Source organism: Conger conger, chromosome 3 (assembly GCF_963514075.1).
Source record: "Conger conger chromosome 3, fConCon1.1, whole genome shotgun sequence".
Lineage (NCBI taxonomy): Eukaryota > Metazoa > Chordata > Actinopteri > Anguilliformes > Congridae > Conger > Conger conger.
In genome coordinates this window covers 16,954,135-16,969,709 of record NC_083762.1, presented here as the reverse complement: position 1 = coordinate 16,969,709, position 15,575 = coordinate 16,954,135, and the positions used below count along the sequence as shown (strand labels likewise).

The 15,575-nt window shown below is 46.1% G+C and overlaps 2 protein-coding genes across 3 annotated transcripts in view; one reads left to right on the top strand and one right to left on the bottom strand.

Moving 5' to 3' along the window:
* The window catches only part of brd8b (bromodomain containing 8b), a 25,541-nt gene extending 23,834 nt beyond the window's left edge, over positions 1 to 1,707 (top strand). For both annotated transcript variants that reach the window (XM_061236548.1, XM_061236546.1), the window contains 3 exons: positions 1 to 5; positions 349 to 526; positions 1,339 to 1,707. The exon at positions 1 to 5 is cut by the window's left edge and continues 64 nt beyond it. In XM_061236548.1, coding sequence (XP_061092532.1) covers positions 1 to 5; positions 349 to 526; positions 1,339 to 1,389 — 234 coding nt within the window. In that variant the 3' untranslated portion in view covers positions 1,390 to 1,707. The remainder of the gene's footprint in view (positions 6 to 348; positions 527 to 1,338) is intronic.
* A 4,482-nt stretch (positions 1,708 to 6,189) lies between these two features.
* si:ch211-39i2.2 (DNA damage-inducible transcript 4-like protein-like) lies at positions 6,190 to 8,820 on the bottom strand. Its single transcript, XM_061235852.1, has 2 exons — positions 8,564 to 8,820; positions 6,190 to 7,888 (listed from the first exon to the last, which is right to left on the bottom strand). The coding sequence occupies exons 1-2, from the start codon at positions 8,739 to 8,741 to the stop codon at positions 7,434 to 7,436; spliced, it is 633 nt and encodes a 210-aa protein (XP_061091836.1). The 5' UTR covers positions 8,742 to 8,820; the 3' UTR covers positions 6,190 to 7,433.
* Positions 8,821 to 15,575: the final 6,755 nt, after the last annotated feature.

Genomic DNA, 15,575 nt, shown 5'->3' with positions numbered 1-15,575 from the left:
AAGAGGTGTGTATGTGACTGTGTGTGTGTGCGCATCTGCGCGTGTGGATGAGTGTGTGGATGAGTGTGTGAATGAGTGTGTGAATGAGTGTGTGAATGAGTGTGTGAATGAGTGTGTGAATGAGTGCGTGGATGAGTGCGTGGATGAGTGCGTGGATGAGTGCGTGGATGAGTGCGTGATGAGTGCGTGATGAGTGCGTGATGAGTGCGTGATGAGTGCGTGGATGAGTGCGTGGATGAGTGCGTGGATGAGTGCGTGGATGAGTGCGTGATGAGTGCGTGATGAGTGTGTGGATGAGTGTGTGGATGAGTGCGTGATGAGTCAGGACACTGCCTCCCTCCTCCCCAGGCCGGTGGACCTGCAGACGCTGCGTCGGGGCGTGTCGCGGGGGGGGGTGGACTCCCTGCAGACCCTGAACCACAGGCTGATGCTGATGTTCCAGAACGCCCTCATGTTCAACAGCCACGACAGCCAGGTGTACCAGGGCGCCCGCGCCATGCAGAGGGAAGTGCTCCGCCACGTACAGGTGAGAGGGGGAGGGGCTCCACCGCGTTCAGGTGAGAGGGGGAGGGGCTCCACCGCGTTCAGGTGAGAGGGGGAGGGGCTCCGCCACGTACAGGTGAGAGGGGGAGGGGCTCCACCACGTACAGGTGAGAGGGGGAGGGGCTCCACCACGTACAGGTGAGAGGGGGAGGTGCTCCGCCACGTACAGGTGAGAGGGGGAGGGGCTTCATCGCGTACAGGTGAGAGGGGGAGGGGCTCCGCCACGTACAGGTGAGAGGGGGAGGGGCTCCACCACGTACAGGTGAGAGGGGGAGGGGCTCCGCCACGTAGAGGTGAGATGGGAGGGGCTAGATCATGTACAGGTGAATGATGAGGATACCATAAGCTGTCAGGATCAGTGGAGCAGGTGCTGGTGAGAGTAAGTCTGCAGAGTTTATGATGGATTGTCAGGATCAGTGGAGCAGGTACAGGTGACAGTGAGTCTGCAGAGTTTGAGGGATTGTCAGGATCAGTGGAGCAGAGACGGGTGAGAGTAAGTCTGCAGAGTTTATGAGGGATTGTCAGGATCGGTGGAGCAGGTACAGGTGAGAGTTTATGATGGATTGTCAGGATCAGTGGAGCAGATACAGGTGACAGTGAGTCTGCAGAGTTTGAGGGATTGTCCGGATCAGTGGAGCAGGTACAGGTGAGAGTTTATGATGGATTGTCAGGATCAGTGATGCAGAGACAGGTGAGAGTGAGTCTGCAGAGTTTGAGGGATTGTCAGGATCAGTGGAGCAGCTACAGGTGAGAAGGAGAAAATGACAGCATGGCATTTTTGTTTTTTCTCCTCAGATGCTGATCGATGAAGTTCAGGCACGTGACCAGAGTGGCTCCACCCCCTAACGCCAGCAACGGTTGGCAAGAGTGTCAGGGATAGCTTTCTTTTTACACGCACACACACACACACACACACACACACACAAACTGTCATTTCTGCTGTCGTTGTGTTCGATAACATTTCAACCCAGGTAATATTGCAGATATGTAGATAAAGAAAATAGTTTTATTTTTTATACAGATACTGTGTCCATTCTGGACACACATTTGATTCGATGTACATGTGAAAGATTAATTATTAATATTATTTTGGCTAGTGGACCATAGGTAATTTGCCAGTGAGATTTTATTTGGGGGAAAATAATAAACCTTTGAAGAATTGTGGACTGTGTATTTGTTTTTTTGAATCCACTTTATATTCAAGTTGTGGAGTTGTTTTTCCCCCCATCACCGTTTTTGCTGAACTGACATTGGAGAACTTCCTGTTTTATATCTATTTCTGTCTGGTAGAGCGTATCATTGATTACTGTTTGTTACATTCTTCTGCCAGACAATATGGCCTGTCTTTGGTAATACACCAAAAGAGAGGAAAGTGGCTATTTTCAAAAACCTAAATGTGCAATTGTGCCTGACATAAGCCTGCACTAGAAGCTGCCATTAAATGTAATTTCAGCCGAATAACAAAAGGAGGTCCCGAGAACAGTCGATACAATACAAATAACCTCTCTCTCTGTCTCTTTCTCTCTCTCACACACACACACACACACACACACACAAATAACCACAGTAATGAGAGAATGAGCATTAACCTCCAGGCCATTACTGACGGCAGCAGCAGCAGCAGCCAGGACACAGTTGTCTGTGGTAATGTGCTGTTAGTCAGAGGCAGCGGAATTAATCGGCCATTTTGGCTCTGGGTCCATTGCGCTGTAAATGAGGCCCAACAGGATGCTGGCTCGGGGGAGGGGTGGCCACCGACAGTTCTAAAAGAAACAAGTTCTCATGGCTTGAGAAAAGTCATTAGCGGTCCATTGTGAACGCAGTCGTAGGGTTTGTGTTTTGTTGGCGTGAGAATGGCCCCCCTGCAAATAATTCTGCAGCCTCATTGCAGTTTGGGAAGTGCAGTCCTGTGGAATATTTGGGGTGTGTGTGTGTGCCTGTGTCTCTCTTACTTGTAGGTGCGTGTCTGTCTGTCTGTGTGTGTGTGTGTGTGTGTGTGTGTGTGTGTTTGTGTGTTTCTTAGCAGTGTGCGTGTCTGTGTGAGTGTTTCTTGTGTGTGTGGGAGCTTACGGACAGCACTCGCAGTACTTGGAGAAGAAAGCGTCATGGAGAAAAAGATTACTGCTTGCTTATCTACAACTTGTGCTCATACTGCATGTGTCATTTTACGGTTCCTCGCCAGTACAGACTAAACACCACCGTACGATAAACATTTCTGCAGTATGCTGTGGGTGACGTATGAGGTTATCTGCCAAATTCAGGGCCTGACGCACGAGACTTCACTCGGACTGAAAAAAACGGATTAACCGTGTTCGTTTCACTGAAGCGTAGCATAGACCTTTTCACACCTCTGGCCCTTTTATCTGTCATGGATTTCCCCCTCCTGATACTCACTCCTCCACTTTCCACTGATGTCTGAAACTCCCGGATTTGCTGGAAGCCCATTTCCCGGTAAAGTGCTCTGTTGGCAGAACTTTTGAGTATCGCTTCTTCAGCTCTCCGTGCCTGAAATGTGCCCGTTTCCCAAATCTCGCTCTGAATGCAGAAAAAATTATTATCTTCTAGGTCCGCAGTGACGGGTGACTACGCTAGTGGTGTGGGGGAGGGGGAAACCAGAACTACACCCCAGCGGGCTGACCATATATCAGGGCCGATCCGCTTCGGGATTTTGTGCCAACTTCTGCTCTTAATTATTTAAATCGCTAAGTAATGTCTTGATCGGTTATTTGTATATGGACCATCCACAGCTGCAGACTTCAAGTCTATCCCAAAGATTTTACTGTGCTCACGTACGGGAGTGTACCATCATCGTTTCTATAGCTGTCAGAAGAATAAACTAAGGTCATTGGTTGGAACAAGAACCAGCTCACAGACCGGCCCTCCAGGACAGTAGTTGTGCACCCCTGTTCTACATCATACTGTCAGGCAGGGAGGGCCAAGGAGGTCTGTTTATGGATTTCAGACCCACTTCTGCTCTTAATTATCTAACGAGCCCAGTCAATTACACCAGGGATGATCAACTCTGGCCCTCGATTCCAAATCCAGCCATGTTTTTCTTCTGGGTAATTAGTGCTGCTGATTGGCCAGCCTGCCTTCACCCCTGACTACACCCCTGACTACCTGGTAAAAGGGTGGATGGAAAACCAGCAGTTGCTGATTCATGATTTAAAAAAAACATGGTGAGAAAACACGAGCACATTTTTTGTAAAGCCTGAGGGGTAAATGATCGACCCACCTCTTAGTATCTGCCACGACTAGTTGATGTGGCTTCAAACTGAGGGCATTCCATTCGCCTAATTTCACGTTTTCTCCGTTCCCCTGTCTTCACCGCCCTTTCTGGCTCCCTTGCCTTGCCTCCCCCTCTGGGTGGATTGAGCAGCAGGGAAAGAAAGAAGCGAAAGCAGGTGGTGAAAAATATGTGATTGGAATGAGCCCTGTGGAAACCAACTGCACGGCAGGACGGGTCTGTTCAGGCCTCCCATGGACAGTGCCCAACTATTGCCCTGATGGACAGGGTGACCAAGGAAACGGGTCTTGCAAACAACATCCTGCAGTCTCAGTACTAAATCTGCAGCAACAAAAATAAATTTGGTGCAGCCAGCAACATTTTACACGTGAGGATTATTATACTTTTTTTTAGCAACATCTTTACTTTTTTATGCTTTGGTTACACATTAGCCATGTGAGGTGCCATAGTAGAGAGAACCGCTGTGTGGACATTTTTCAACAGTCATCATTTGTCCTCAGTTTTGCTGACGTGCGTATTTTGTACATATGTGGGAGAAAGTTCCCTGAATAGTGGAAACGGGTGACAGTGTAGCATGCTAGTTGGGAAACGGGGCTTGGTTGTAACCCAAAGGTGTTGGGTTCAATTCCTGAGTCGGACCCTGTTCTTGCACCCTCAAACAAGGTACTCAACCTGAATTTTATTTAATTTCTCTAAGAGTGGCGAATAGTGGAAGACTAGTCTGCTAATTGTACTGTGTATGGACACGGGACAGACAGGCAGGAGAGAGAGCGACAAGGCCTTGAGCTAGAAGCAGACACTACTGTGAGAACAGGTGTAAAGGCCCAGGAGCTGTTCTTGGGTCCAGAGTCAGCATCCACAGAATCTGTGGGGACGTGTACCTGAGACCCACCTGCCCTTACCACCAGCCACGCACGCAGCACTCAGGTTTGACACTAATGGCAGAGGACCCGTGCCATGGCGTGGGTACATGCCTGCCAATATCGAGAAAACACAGGGAGGTTTCAGCAAATTGACTGTAGTATGTTTAAAAGCACACCTGAATGCTGTCTGTGCTAGATTAAGTTGGTTGTGGTTAGAAGACTAAGTGTAGACTGAATCAACTGAAGGCAGAAGAATTAGCCGATTTAGAGGGGAAAATGTTATTTTGAAAACTGAACATTAGCCCAATTCCCGTGTCCCATAAACACTAGGCTACTTCAACGCAACGCCACTGGCCGTTTAGGCTCTGAGCTCGAATAAAACAGCCATTTTGTTCAGATTATTCAGCTCAGCCAATTAAAGTAAAGAAGGCTAGCTCCGGTGGAGAATAGAACCGTGGTGCAATGCTGCGTGAATATTTATAAGAATTTCTCATGCTCACAAAACCTTTGTGCAGCTGACGAGTTCTTCCAATGTGGAAAATCGCTCATATGGGCATGAATTACGCAATTAAAAAATTATTATTATGTTATTGCCTGCGTTTATTTAACTGCTTAATTCGTCCGTTTTCATATTTTCACTTTTTACCATACCCGCTGTCAACTGTGAAATAACAGCGCTGTACAAAATTGAATGCGAGTTATATTGTGACTAATTCTCCGTACCAGAAACCCCGTTTAATGGCAAGACTGTTGCAATCAAGCCAAATGACAAAGCAATAACGCATCAAGAGCTGTGGGTGGCAGACGCTGTAACAAGCTTATGTTAACTGCCTACTGATGACGTATTTGCTCTCATTTTCTGTCATTGCCGGTTGAGAATGTTCTCTCAGTAGTACGTCACACAAGGATAACCACTCCCCTTATCTCTCCCCTATCAGCTTGTGACCCAGGGTTTGCGTCGCTGGCCTACAGGAAAGTGGGAGCACGTCATAGCTAATTGACAGTTCTCATTAACACGCTTTTTTAGAAAAGCTATTTGCTCGTCTAGTAACTTGCTGGGCTGCGTTCTGTTTTTGGACATGCTCACAAAGGAAGCATTATCTGCCATATCAGCCATTTAGGGAAATATGGACCAATTGATTTTTCGGTCATTCTAATATGTTATTGCACAGACATTTATTTTAACACTCAACTTCTCACCCCTGTCCACAGACAGACAAAGAGAAAATATGGTCCTACTGATAATGTCATAATTTTAGGATGTATGTGTGTAGCATATGTACATGGAAAGTCGGTTATATATTTTTAATTATATGATTTTTCCTGTAATATAACGGAGTGAGATGGCAAATAGGCTACAAAGTTCCTCACCTTGAGAAAATAATTTCATTATTCAGAGGAAAAATATAAACATATTTCATATTAGTGAATATTATGGGTCTGCAAAAAAATAACAATTACAGCAAAAAGGTATCACAATGGAAAGGCCTAGCTACAGTTGTTGAAAAAGTAACAGCACAAGGGCAGACAACAAAATGCGTACGAAATAATTTATTTTTCTCACAATACAGCAGAATACTGACGCATGACAATACAAAAAACATCATGAAAGTCTGTCACGAGGCAAGACCAGTTCGCCTGCCAGGCAGTCTCTCTGAGCTGAGGTTTCCATGGCGAAACAAGTTATGACATCACATGTACACATATTTTGCTCCTTTTCATTGCAGTGCAGAAGTTAACAGTACACCTCAACAGTACACCTCATCCCTCCCTCAAACATTCCTTTTTGTTTTTTTTTGTTTTTTACATTTTCCGAGTGCATTTAGTGTAAACCTTATTTCATATCATCATTTGGATAAAGCAACAGTAAGACCCCACGCATTCAGTCAAGAGGAAGGTTCTGATTTACTACGAAGTCTTAATCTCGGTTCTGCTTTCAGACGCAACTGAGCACTGGACACAATTCTGTTTTATGAAAGGAAAACTGTCGTCTGGAGCCTGCTGTGTTTGAGAACCCATGGAATGTCGACCACTGGCTGGCAGGCCAGCAAAACTAAATGAAAAACTAAATTCTCCCAGTCCGTGGTGCATTAGTGCAGTTACCACAGTGCGCTGAACTGTGGGTTTCATACTAAAGAAGAAAACGCGTGCTGTATAAAACACACAAACGAGCGCGCGCACACGCGCACACACACACACACACACACACACACACACACACACACACACACACACACACGGCAGCTTGTGACCAGAGTCGTGCCAGTTATGAAGGTCACAATCCCCATTGCACAATCGCCCGTCGCTGAACGTACCTGGCACAGTGAGTCACCACAGGCCGAATCCCGGCCGATGGGACAGGGAGGAGTTTACCTGCGTCAGGTGACTGCACCCGCCGGTCATGTCATTAAAAAAAACAACAAAAAAACAAGACCGTACGATAGCGCTAGCACCTGACCGTCACCTCCCTCCCTTATCTGATAATACATAATTCCATTAACATTCAGTGACACACAGATTACACTTTCCCCGCATTAGCGTCTCCCACATGGACACAGTGTACAGTAGCCTACGTGTAGTCACACTTATGTACAGTCTGCATCTCCTTATTCTTTCCAATCCCCTATCCAACAAAGCACTCCGTAATAATAAACCGTCAGAGGAATACAGCCACATATCGAATTTCTGGAACGTTCTTTCAAAGTGCAGTGTACTTTATGAATTAGCCAGTGTTGGTTGTCATTGCGGGTAACTGTATGGTACACAGTTATAGCGCTTTCTCAGTCAAAGTCGTGTATGACCGGGCTAGCGGACGAATACAGTTTCCTCTTGACCAGCCTGTAGCCAGGGCGGATTTTGAGGACCTTGTCGGCCGCAAACAGGCTCTTCAGAGCGGCCCAGCTGTCGGGATCGGACTTGAACACCACGGTCAGTTCGAAGGTGGGCGTGACGCTGCGGTCGGGCGCGATGCTACCCAGCGGCTCCAAGGTTCCTTTCGTCTCCAGGAGCACCTGAACGATCGCCCCGCGGAGCCCGCACGGCTCGTCGGCCGAGGAGACCATGATGTCCCGCGCGACGCGGCCGGTGAGTCGCCGCGGCAGGAGCAGCTCCTGGCACTGCAGGCGGCTCGTCTTGGCGTTCGCCAGGCACAGCTCGATCTGTTTGGCCAGCTCCAACTGAAGCGCTTCCTCGACGCAGTCCTCCATATTCGAACGCGAATCGAGCCACTCAACACCTGTGGGCGAAAGGACCATGGATGAGGACTTTTCCTTTGTTGAATTTATTTTCCTCGGCTTCATAAAGCATTATTTATTGATAAAGTATGTATTCATAAAGCATTAAGCAATTAATACATTAATCCTCCACAAAAGGGCCACACAATTAATATAACTGCATCAGCTACCTTTTTACATTACATTGTAATATTACTAAAGCAGTGATGATTTTACCCTGTAAAAATAGGCAGTCGTTTCTGTAAATGTTCTAGTGTATGACCCAAGGTTACCCTGTTCTATTTTTATATAGGCCTCTTGTCATATGATCAAAATCATGAAAAGCGGTTCGAGAGCTCTACAGGGATGAGGTCAGGTGATGAGGATAAACACGTGACCTGAGATTAGAATAGCCTACTCAACTGGAGAGTGTATCCTACTGTCAACAGCCTATTTGAATATTCAAATCCACAAAATATAGCCTACTCTGAATTGTTTCGTTATATTTGACCACAGTCAACAAGCATATTGTTGGGTCCCCCTTAAGACTAACGCGTTTAGCAACAGTGACATTTGAAAAGTACATTTAGATTTAGGCTAAATTGAACACCTTTGACTTTAAAATACACAAATTCGCACAGTCATGATCTCACTGGACATACACATATTTAGGGACATAATAATCGAACTTTACTTACTTGAGGACTTGATATCTTCGATGAATTCACAGCTGTTCTCTAAACTCCGGTCGGGTATACTTTTCTTATTACCTGAAGTAATTTGGAGGAGGAACTTCCTCATAAACTCCACTATTCTGTCCTCTTCGGAGAAAACGGTAATTCCGTTCCCGAAAACCAGTGCCTGGGTGTATACCATCGTGTGTACGCGGAGCTGTACCACTCTTTAAATACTGTTATCGTCGTGTACCCATCCATCCAACAAGTGAATAACGCAAGAGCGCTCGTCCTGTGTTTAAATACAAATTGCGGTTGCATCAGCTGGTGAGAGGCTTGCCTTTGAGCGTGTGGGACGGCCGAAGAGGCGGCGTCTTCGGTTGTCATGGTGACACAGCATGAAGCAATACTCGTGTGAAATTTGATCAGACGAACTACAGTGAGTCAGCGGCGCGCAACACCGCATACTATTGCGTGGCTTCCTTTTAAAATCTACATTTACACAAAATTTGCGTTTTTCTGTTTCGTTTTGGTAACTAGACTACAATTGTAATATCATTATCAGCGTCACGGACTTTCGGAATTACCAGATACCAGATTATAATTAAGTGCGTGCAAAATAGGCTGGTCATGCATCAATTTGGTGAAATGTGGAAATGCTGTTGCATAAGTTTTCTTCAGGCTTCTGTTGTTACTTGCCTATAGAGTATTTTTATACATAAAGGTTCACCTTGTAGAAATTACAGCAGTTTTTATACCTAGTTCCCCCATTTCAGGGCACCATAATATTTGGGACAAATGGCTTCAGAAGTGTTTCTCATTAGTCGGGTGTGTTAAATCGCTTCTTTAGTGCATGTATAAGAAAGCTTTCAGTATCTATGGTTTGCATTTATATAGCGCCTTTATCCAAAGCGCTGTACAATTGATGCTTCTCATTCACCCATTCATACACACACTCACACACCGACGGCGATTGGCTGCCATGCAAAGCACCAACCAGTATCTACTCTTGATTCTAGGGGTTTGATTTCCTTTGGAGTCTGTTATTGGTGTTTGTCAACTTGAGGAGTTGTGCCACTAAAAGTCAAACAAGCCATTATGAGGTGGAGAAATAAGAAAAAAACATTTGCATATATTTAGGGCAAACAATAGGCATACCAAAATAAAGTCTGAAACATCCTTTACATTCTTTGGCAGAACTCTTGTCGTGTATAAAAACACTCTTTAATACAAGCTCAAGGTCTGCACTTTAGCCCCATATGTGAATTGCTTGATTACCAATCAAAAAATGTGGAGTACAGAGCCAAATAACGAAAAAATATGTGTTTATACCAAGACTTACAGAGTCTAGCTTTCAAGTCTAGACAGTGTGAATCAGTGAATCACAGGTGAGTCCACCATGACTGAACAGGTAGGAGGTGCAATTCCCGATAACCCCTCCTGCCCCATGCGCTGAGTCTGTTCACATATTATCAGAAGGTTGCCGGGGGAGACAAAGGGCTCATTCCAGTCACTTATTTTTCTCCTCTTTTCCCTTTTCCTTTCCTTGTCCGTGTCTTGCCCTGAGCCCCACTCACTGGGAGAGGCTAGGAAAACAAGAAAGAAAAAGAAGTAAAGACGGGGAAATCTGTATGGGGTGGCCTGTAGCGTAGTGGTTAAGGTAAATGACTGGGACGCGCATGGTCGGTCGTTCTAATCCCGGTGTAGCCACAGTAAGAGCCACACAGCTGTTGGGCCCTTGAGCAAGGCCCTTAACCCTCCATTGCTCCAGGGGAGGATTGTCTCCTGCTTAGTCTAATCAACTGTACGTTGTTCTGGATAAGAGCGTCTGCCAAATGCCACTAATATATAATATATATAATATATAAATCCAGAAAACAGTCCACTGGTTGATCCTTTATAAGTCAGACATTCCTAAAAAATCTATCCGGGAAAGGATGCGCTAATGTTTTTTTTGCTCAAAGCAAATATTGGGAGTTCCAAACTTCTAGACCCCAAAAGGAACATTTAAGGGGTTGGGATGTCCTTAAAGATGGCAGACCTCAATCGATTTCCGGGTCGGCAGCAAGTAAAAGAAAAAAGAAGGGAAAAGAAGTGATTAGAATGAGCCCATGGTGAATCACAGGTGAGTCCATGGTGACTGAGCAGGCAGGAGGTGAAGCTCCTGATAATATCTCCTCCCCGTGCCCCGAGACCATTTGCATATCATCAGAAAGTTGCCGGGGGAACAAAGGCTTCCTTGTGTGAGACAGCTGGGACTTTTTTTTTCCATGACTTCCCCTCACGTGTCAGCAGAGTCGGGTGCTTTCCAGTCGGCTCTGTGAAACTCAGACGCGCTATTTCCCCAGAACCTGTTGAGGAAGTGATTGGCAGGCCGGGGGGGGCGGAGCACACAAACCACAGCTAATACTACTGTATGCGCTGTGATGTCAGAGCTGCTGCTGCAAAAATGTTGGCTGTTGCAACCTCTGGCCCTGCTTGCGTTAGCCATGGTTCAGCATTGACCGGGAAGTCCGGGAAGCCGATCTTCGGCTGTCATGCTCTGCCGCACGTTCTCAACGCGTTTGCTACATCAATGGATGTCCGCTTTTTTACATTACGTTATATTATAGGCATTTGGCTGACACTCTTATCCAGAGCAATGTACAACAAGTGCTTACCCATAGCCAGGGACAAGTGCACTGAAATACCCCAGAGGGGTACAGTTTCAAGTGCTTAGGATACAACAAAGATAAGGGCCTTGGGCCTTGTAGATTAATCTGACAAATCGTTTTTATACAACATACAACACGGGGATACAATATTTTACAATACGGGGGGAATCCCCAAAATTCCAGGATGAAATCTGGATGCCACGCCCAGTGGGATTCAGATCCGAATTATGAAACGAGGAGGGTGCAATTATATTCCCACGCTCCCTCATTTTTCCTCCCTCCCGCTAATACAGTCTTCCAGCGAGATAGGAAATCCCCTAATGTTCCATGCGAGAAGGTGAGAAGAGTGAATCAGTGCGCTTTAAAGCGGAAGAGGGGATCGTTTTTGTAGCTGTTTGTGAGGTTCGGGACATAATTCATGAACGTATATTGACGAATGGGAGGTGTGATTAAGGAGAAAATGAATTTTACTTTGTCGGATACTTTAGCCTACAACCTGTTTTTGTTTGTGTTTTTGAGTGAGGTTTAAGAAAATAAGCAACAGCACGGAGGCGAGGTTATGTTGTTTGTTTATTTGTTGTTTAAAAATAAAAAATAAAAAAATAGGCCCTGGTCCTTTTCTTTGTTGTATGGGTAGCAATTGAAATTGTACTTCCCTCTAGGGTCTTTCAGCGCACTTAGTCCTGGTTATGGGTATGCACTTTGTTGTACGTCGCTCTGGATAAGAGCGTCTGCCAAATGCCAATAATGTAATGTAATGTAATGTAATTTCCTATATAGGCTGCGAGGGCAGTTCAGTTCCGTTTTGGTTTGTTCATCGCCCATCCTCCCTAAATTAGCTTGCTGTTCGTCATACATGTGGTCGGGAAATACCTCCCTCGAGGTACGACCACCACTGAGGTTTGCTCCTTCAAACCTCAATTCGAAGACACGTCACTTACAGATTTGCCAGATGGAGAGAGGTGGACCCACAGGTTGATCATTTATACATCACACTTTCCTGAAATAAATATTTCCGTGCTTCCTGCTCAAGAGAGGTTTGAGAGCCTCCTAACTTCTAGCTTCTGGTTCTTAGGAGGGACATTTAAAGGGTTGGAAGATGGTGGACCCTGATTGAGGACAGGCAAGGGAAAAGGAGATAGAGGGTGAAAAATAAGCGATTGTAAAGGGCCCGGGTAGTTGAGTAGCGATGCTCTACTCAAATCACCCCCCACCCCCCAGCCCACATCCCCCATCACCTCGAGCAGAATGGAGGGCAGGCAGGGGTTGAGCAACGCAATGGAAAATAACCGAGGCCTGATTTACAGATTGATGATAGATCAGTGGTGAATGTGTGTGGCAGGGGGTGACAGTGATTGACGGATAGCGTGTGGGGTTTTTTGGGCCTTTCATGGCGAAAGTAAAAATGGGTTGATGTGTCGGTTCCGGCAAATTCCCCCGATCATCCCTGTAAAGGGCTTTGAGCTGCAGGCTGGTGGGAAAAGCGCTATATAACTCCAAGGAACTATTCATTATTACTATGGCTCTGGTGTCAATGGGGAAGCAGTATAGTACAGTATTGTTCAGGAAGTTCCCTTCTGTCCCACAGCGTCTTACCACAACGACTCGGCCACTGTACAAACCAACTCGTTCTTGCGACCTGATGATTTCCTTGTTGCTGACGTACGTCTTACGTGGCTTGCGTAAATATCTGTGACATTGCTTTTCTGTCGAGAAACCATTAGGAAATGGGGGGGGGGGGGTTTCCAAGCTTATCCAAAAAGGGCCGGTGTGGGTACAGCCTGAAGACACCTGATTCAAATAATTAACTAATCTTCTTCCAGAGACCTGGATAAGTATACAACCAGTAAAATTGGATACCCTTGATCGAATTGAAGCAAGTGCTGTGGTAACTGAAGAACTGTGTAGAGAACTGCTGTACTGTAGACGCCTACAGTTTTAACGTTTGACACGGTCATGGTCTCCATCCCAAACACTCATAATGGTGAATTATTTGTCCTCCATGTTGGGACCCTCTTCAGCAACTTAGAGAATGAGGTTATTGTTTTCCATCAGTTCAGCTGGATATGCTGCTTTTCCTAGGCTGTTTCACTGTCAGAAAGGACACGCCCTGGACACACTCAACAGTGAAATTCACTCCATGAGCGAGGCTGCGGTTGTAGACGGTCAGACCTTCCAGATTGCAGTGGGAATTGGACATAGTCAGCTCCACACTGGGCACCAAATAAAAAAGTTAGGGTTTAAACCAATAACCTTCGGGTAACAATCCCAATGTCCCAACACCATACAACAATGTCAATTGCGAGGCCCTTACAGAAATGGAATATATGGCAATATATTTTGAATAGGTGTAAAGCGGTGTTTCATATTGTTGGGACGACATGGCTCAGGCTGTCAGAGGGTTGCCGGTTCGATCCCCGCCCGGGCTGTGTCGAAGTGTCCCTGAGCAAGCCCCCAAACCCTAAATGCTCCTGACGAGCTGGTCGGCGCCTTGTATGGCAGCCAATCGCTGTTGGTGTGTGAGTGTGTGGTATGAATGAATGGGTGAATGAGAAGCATTAATTGTACAGTGCTTTGGATAAAGGCGCTATATAAATTCCAACCATTTACATTATATTTGTATGATATGTTCTGAAATAGTGGATTTTGTATCAGACCTGGGTTAAATTGTAATTGTTTTGGATTCATTGAATACTTTTCGGTGTTCTGTGATCTTGCCAGGAGAAACTGAGCCAACCAACAGGACCAGAAGGTGGGGTTTACTCTTTCATTGGTTTGCATTCACCAGATAGGCTCACTAAAGTGTGGACAACTAGATGAATCCAAAACAATGATGTGTTTGACCCGGGTCTCTTGTGTATTGACAGTATGTTTAATATAATATATTTAGCCTCTAAAGTAATGATCGCCCTCTGGCCTAATGGATCACATGTCAGACCTTACGTACACGCCGCATTTTATCGCTGCTACGCTGGAACTCGACAGACTTGTCTGGACGAGTCGCAGGGTGCCTCACGGCCGGCTCACGTGCGCGTGTGCATCGCAGACGCCCCGTCCCGCCCCTACCACCCCCGTTCAAGAGAACACACACACACACACACACACACCTTTCTGATGTGATTTTAGGCAGTTTGAAAAGGCACCGTTTGAATCGCATGGGCCGATCATGTGACAGATCACAGAGACAGCCCGCAGCGCTGTTGCTAAGGTGACCGGGACCGCGAAGGTTGGCGGCTCAAGCCCCGGTGTAGCCACGATAAGATCCGCGCAGCTGTCGGGCCCTTGAGCAAGGCCCTTAACCCCGCATTGCTCCTGGGGGAGTGACCTCTGCTTTAACTGTAAGTCACTTAAAACCGTCAGCTAAAAAATAGCAAATTAGCATTCAATTATTTGAAGCAGAAAGAATGGAGATGAAATGACCCGTGACTGTGTGTCTTGTCGTTTCATCTCCCGCCGGAGCTGGAATATTTGCATGTACACTGGGGGGGGGGAGGGGTGTACATTGGTTCTCAAAACTCCACGTGCTGGAGTATGGAGGCAAAACAACCGAATGTCCAAATACTTAGGGACTGTGCTGCACATGCAGTGGGGTCTGAGACCACTTGTGAAAATGCTTCTATTTTGCATTCTTTTCTAATTTAATACAAACTTTTTTTTATTTATTACTAATTATATTATCTAAATAACAATTTCGATGAAAAAGTTCTTTGAAAATGTCAATTTTGAAAAAGGGTGTGTCCACCTTTTGCTTTTTTAATGGTAACTTGCACTCCAGCTGGCGTGGGCTCCACACATTTGTCCAAAACCTGATGATTCATGGCAGTCTTCAAGCGTCCCCATAAATGTTCGGCGGGGTTGAGGTTGGGTGACTGTGGTTTGTCCGGCACTCCTTGCTGTTCTTTGGTTTTCGAGTACCTCTCGCAAAGCTTTGAAGTAACTTTCATTTGTTAAAATTTTTTCAAAATGGGGTGTCTCGGTGGCGCAGCCTGCGGAGCACTGACCGCATGCTCATTGTGAGCCGCGACGTCAACGGTTCCAATCCGACCGTCTGACAATTTGTCGCATGTCTTTCCCTCTCTCTCGCCCCCATTCTTCCTGTCTCTATATACTGTCCAATAAAGCTGAAAAAGGCCTAAAAAATTCAAAATCCTCTGTTTATTTCCAGGACGACATGAAACCCCGCCCCCCCAGATTTTCAATGTCTCAGACTTTTGGACCCCACTGTACATTCAGTGCTGCTTGTTGGCTTTGATGTGTAAGAGCGTAGACAAGCGTAGGCTCACCTCCAAATAATCACGCTGCCACCTGCTGGTTCTCATCTCACCGCAGTGCGTAAGTGGAGCTCACGAGGGCTTGAGTGACCCCACCACGGACCGTACCCG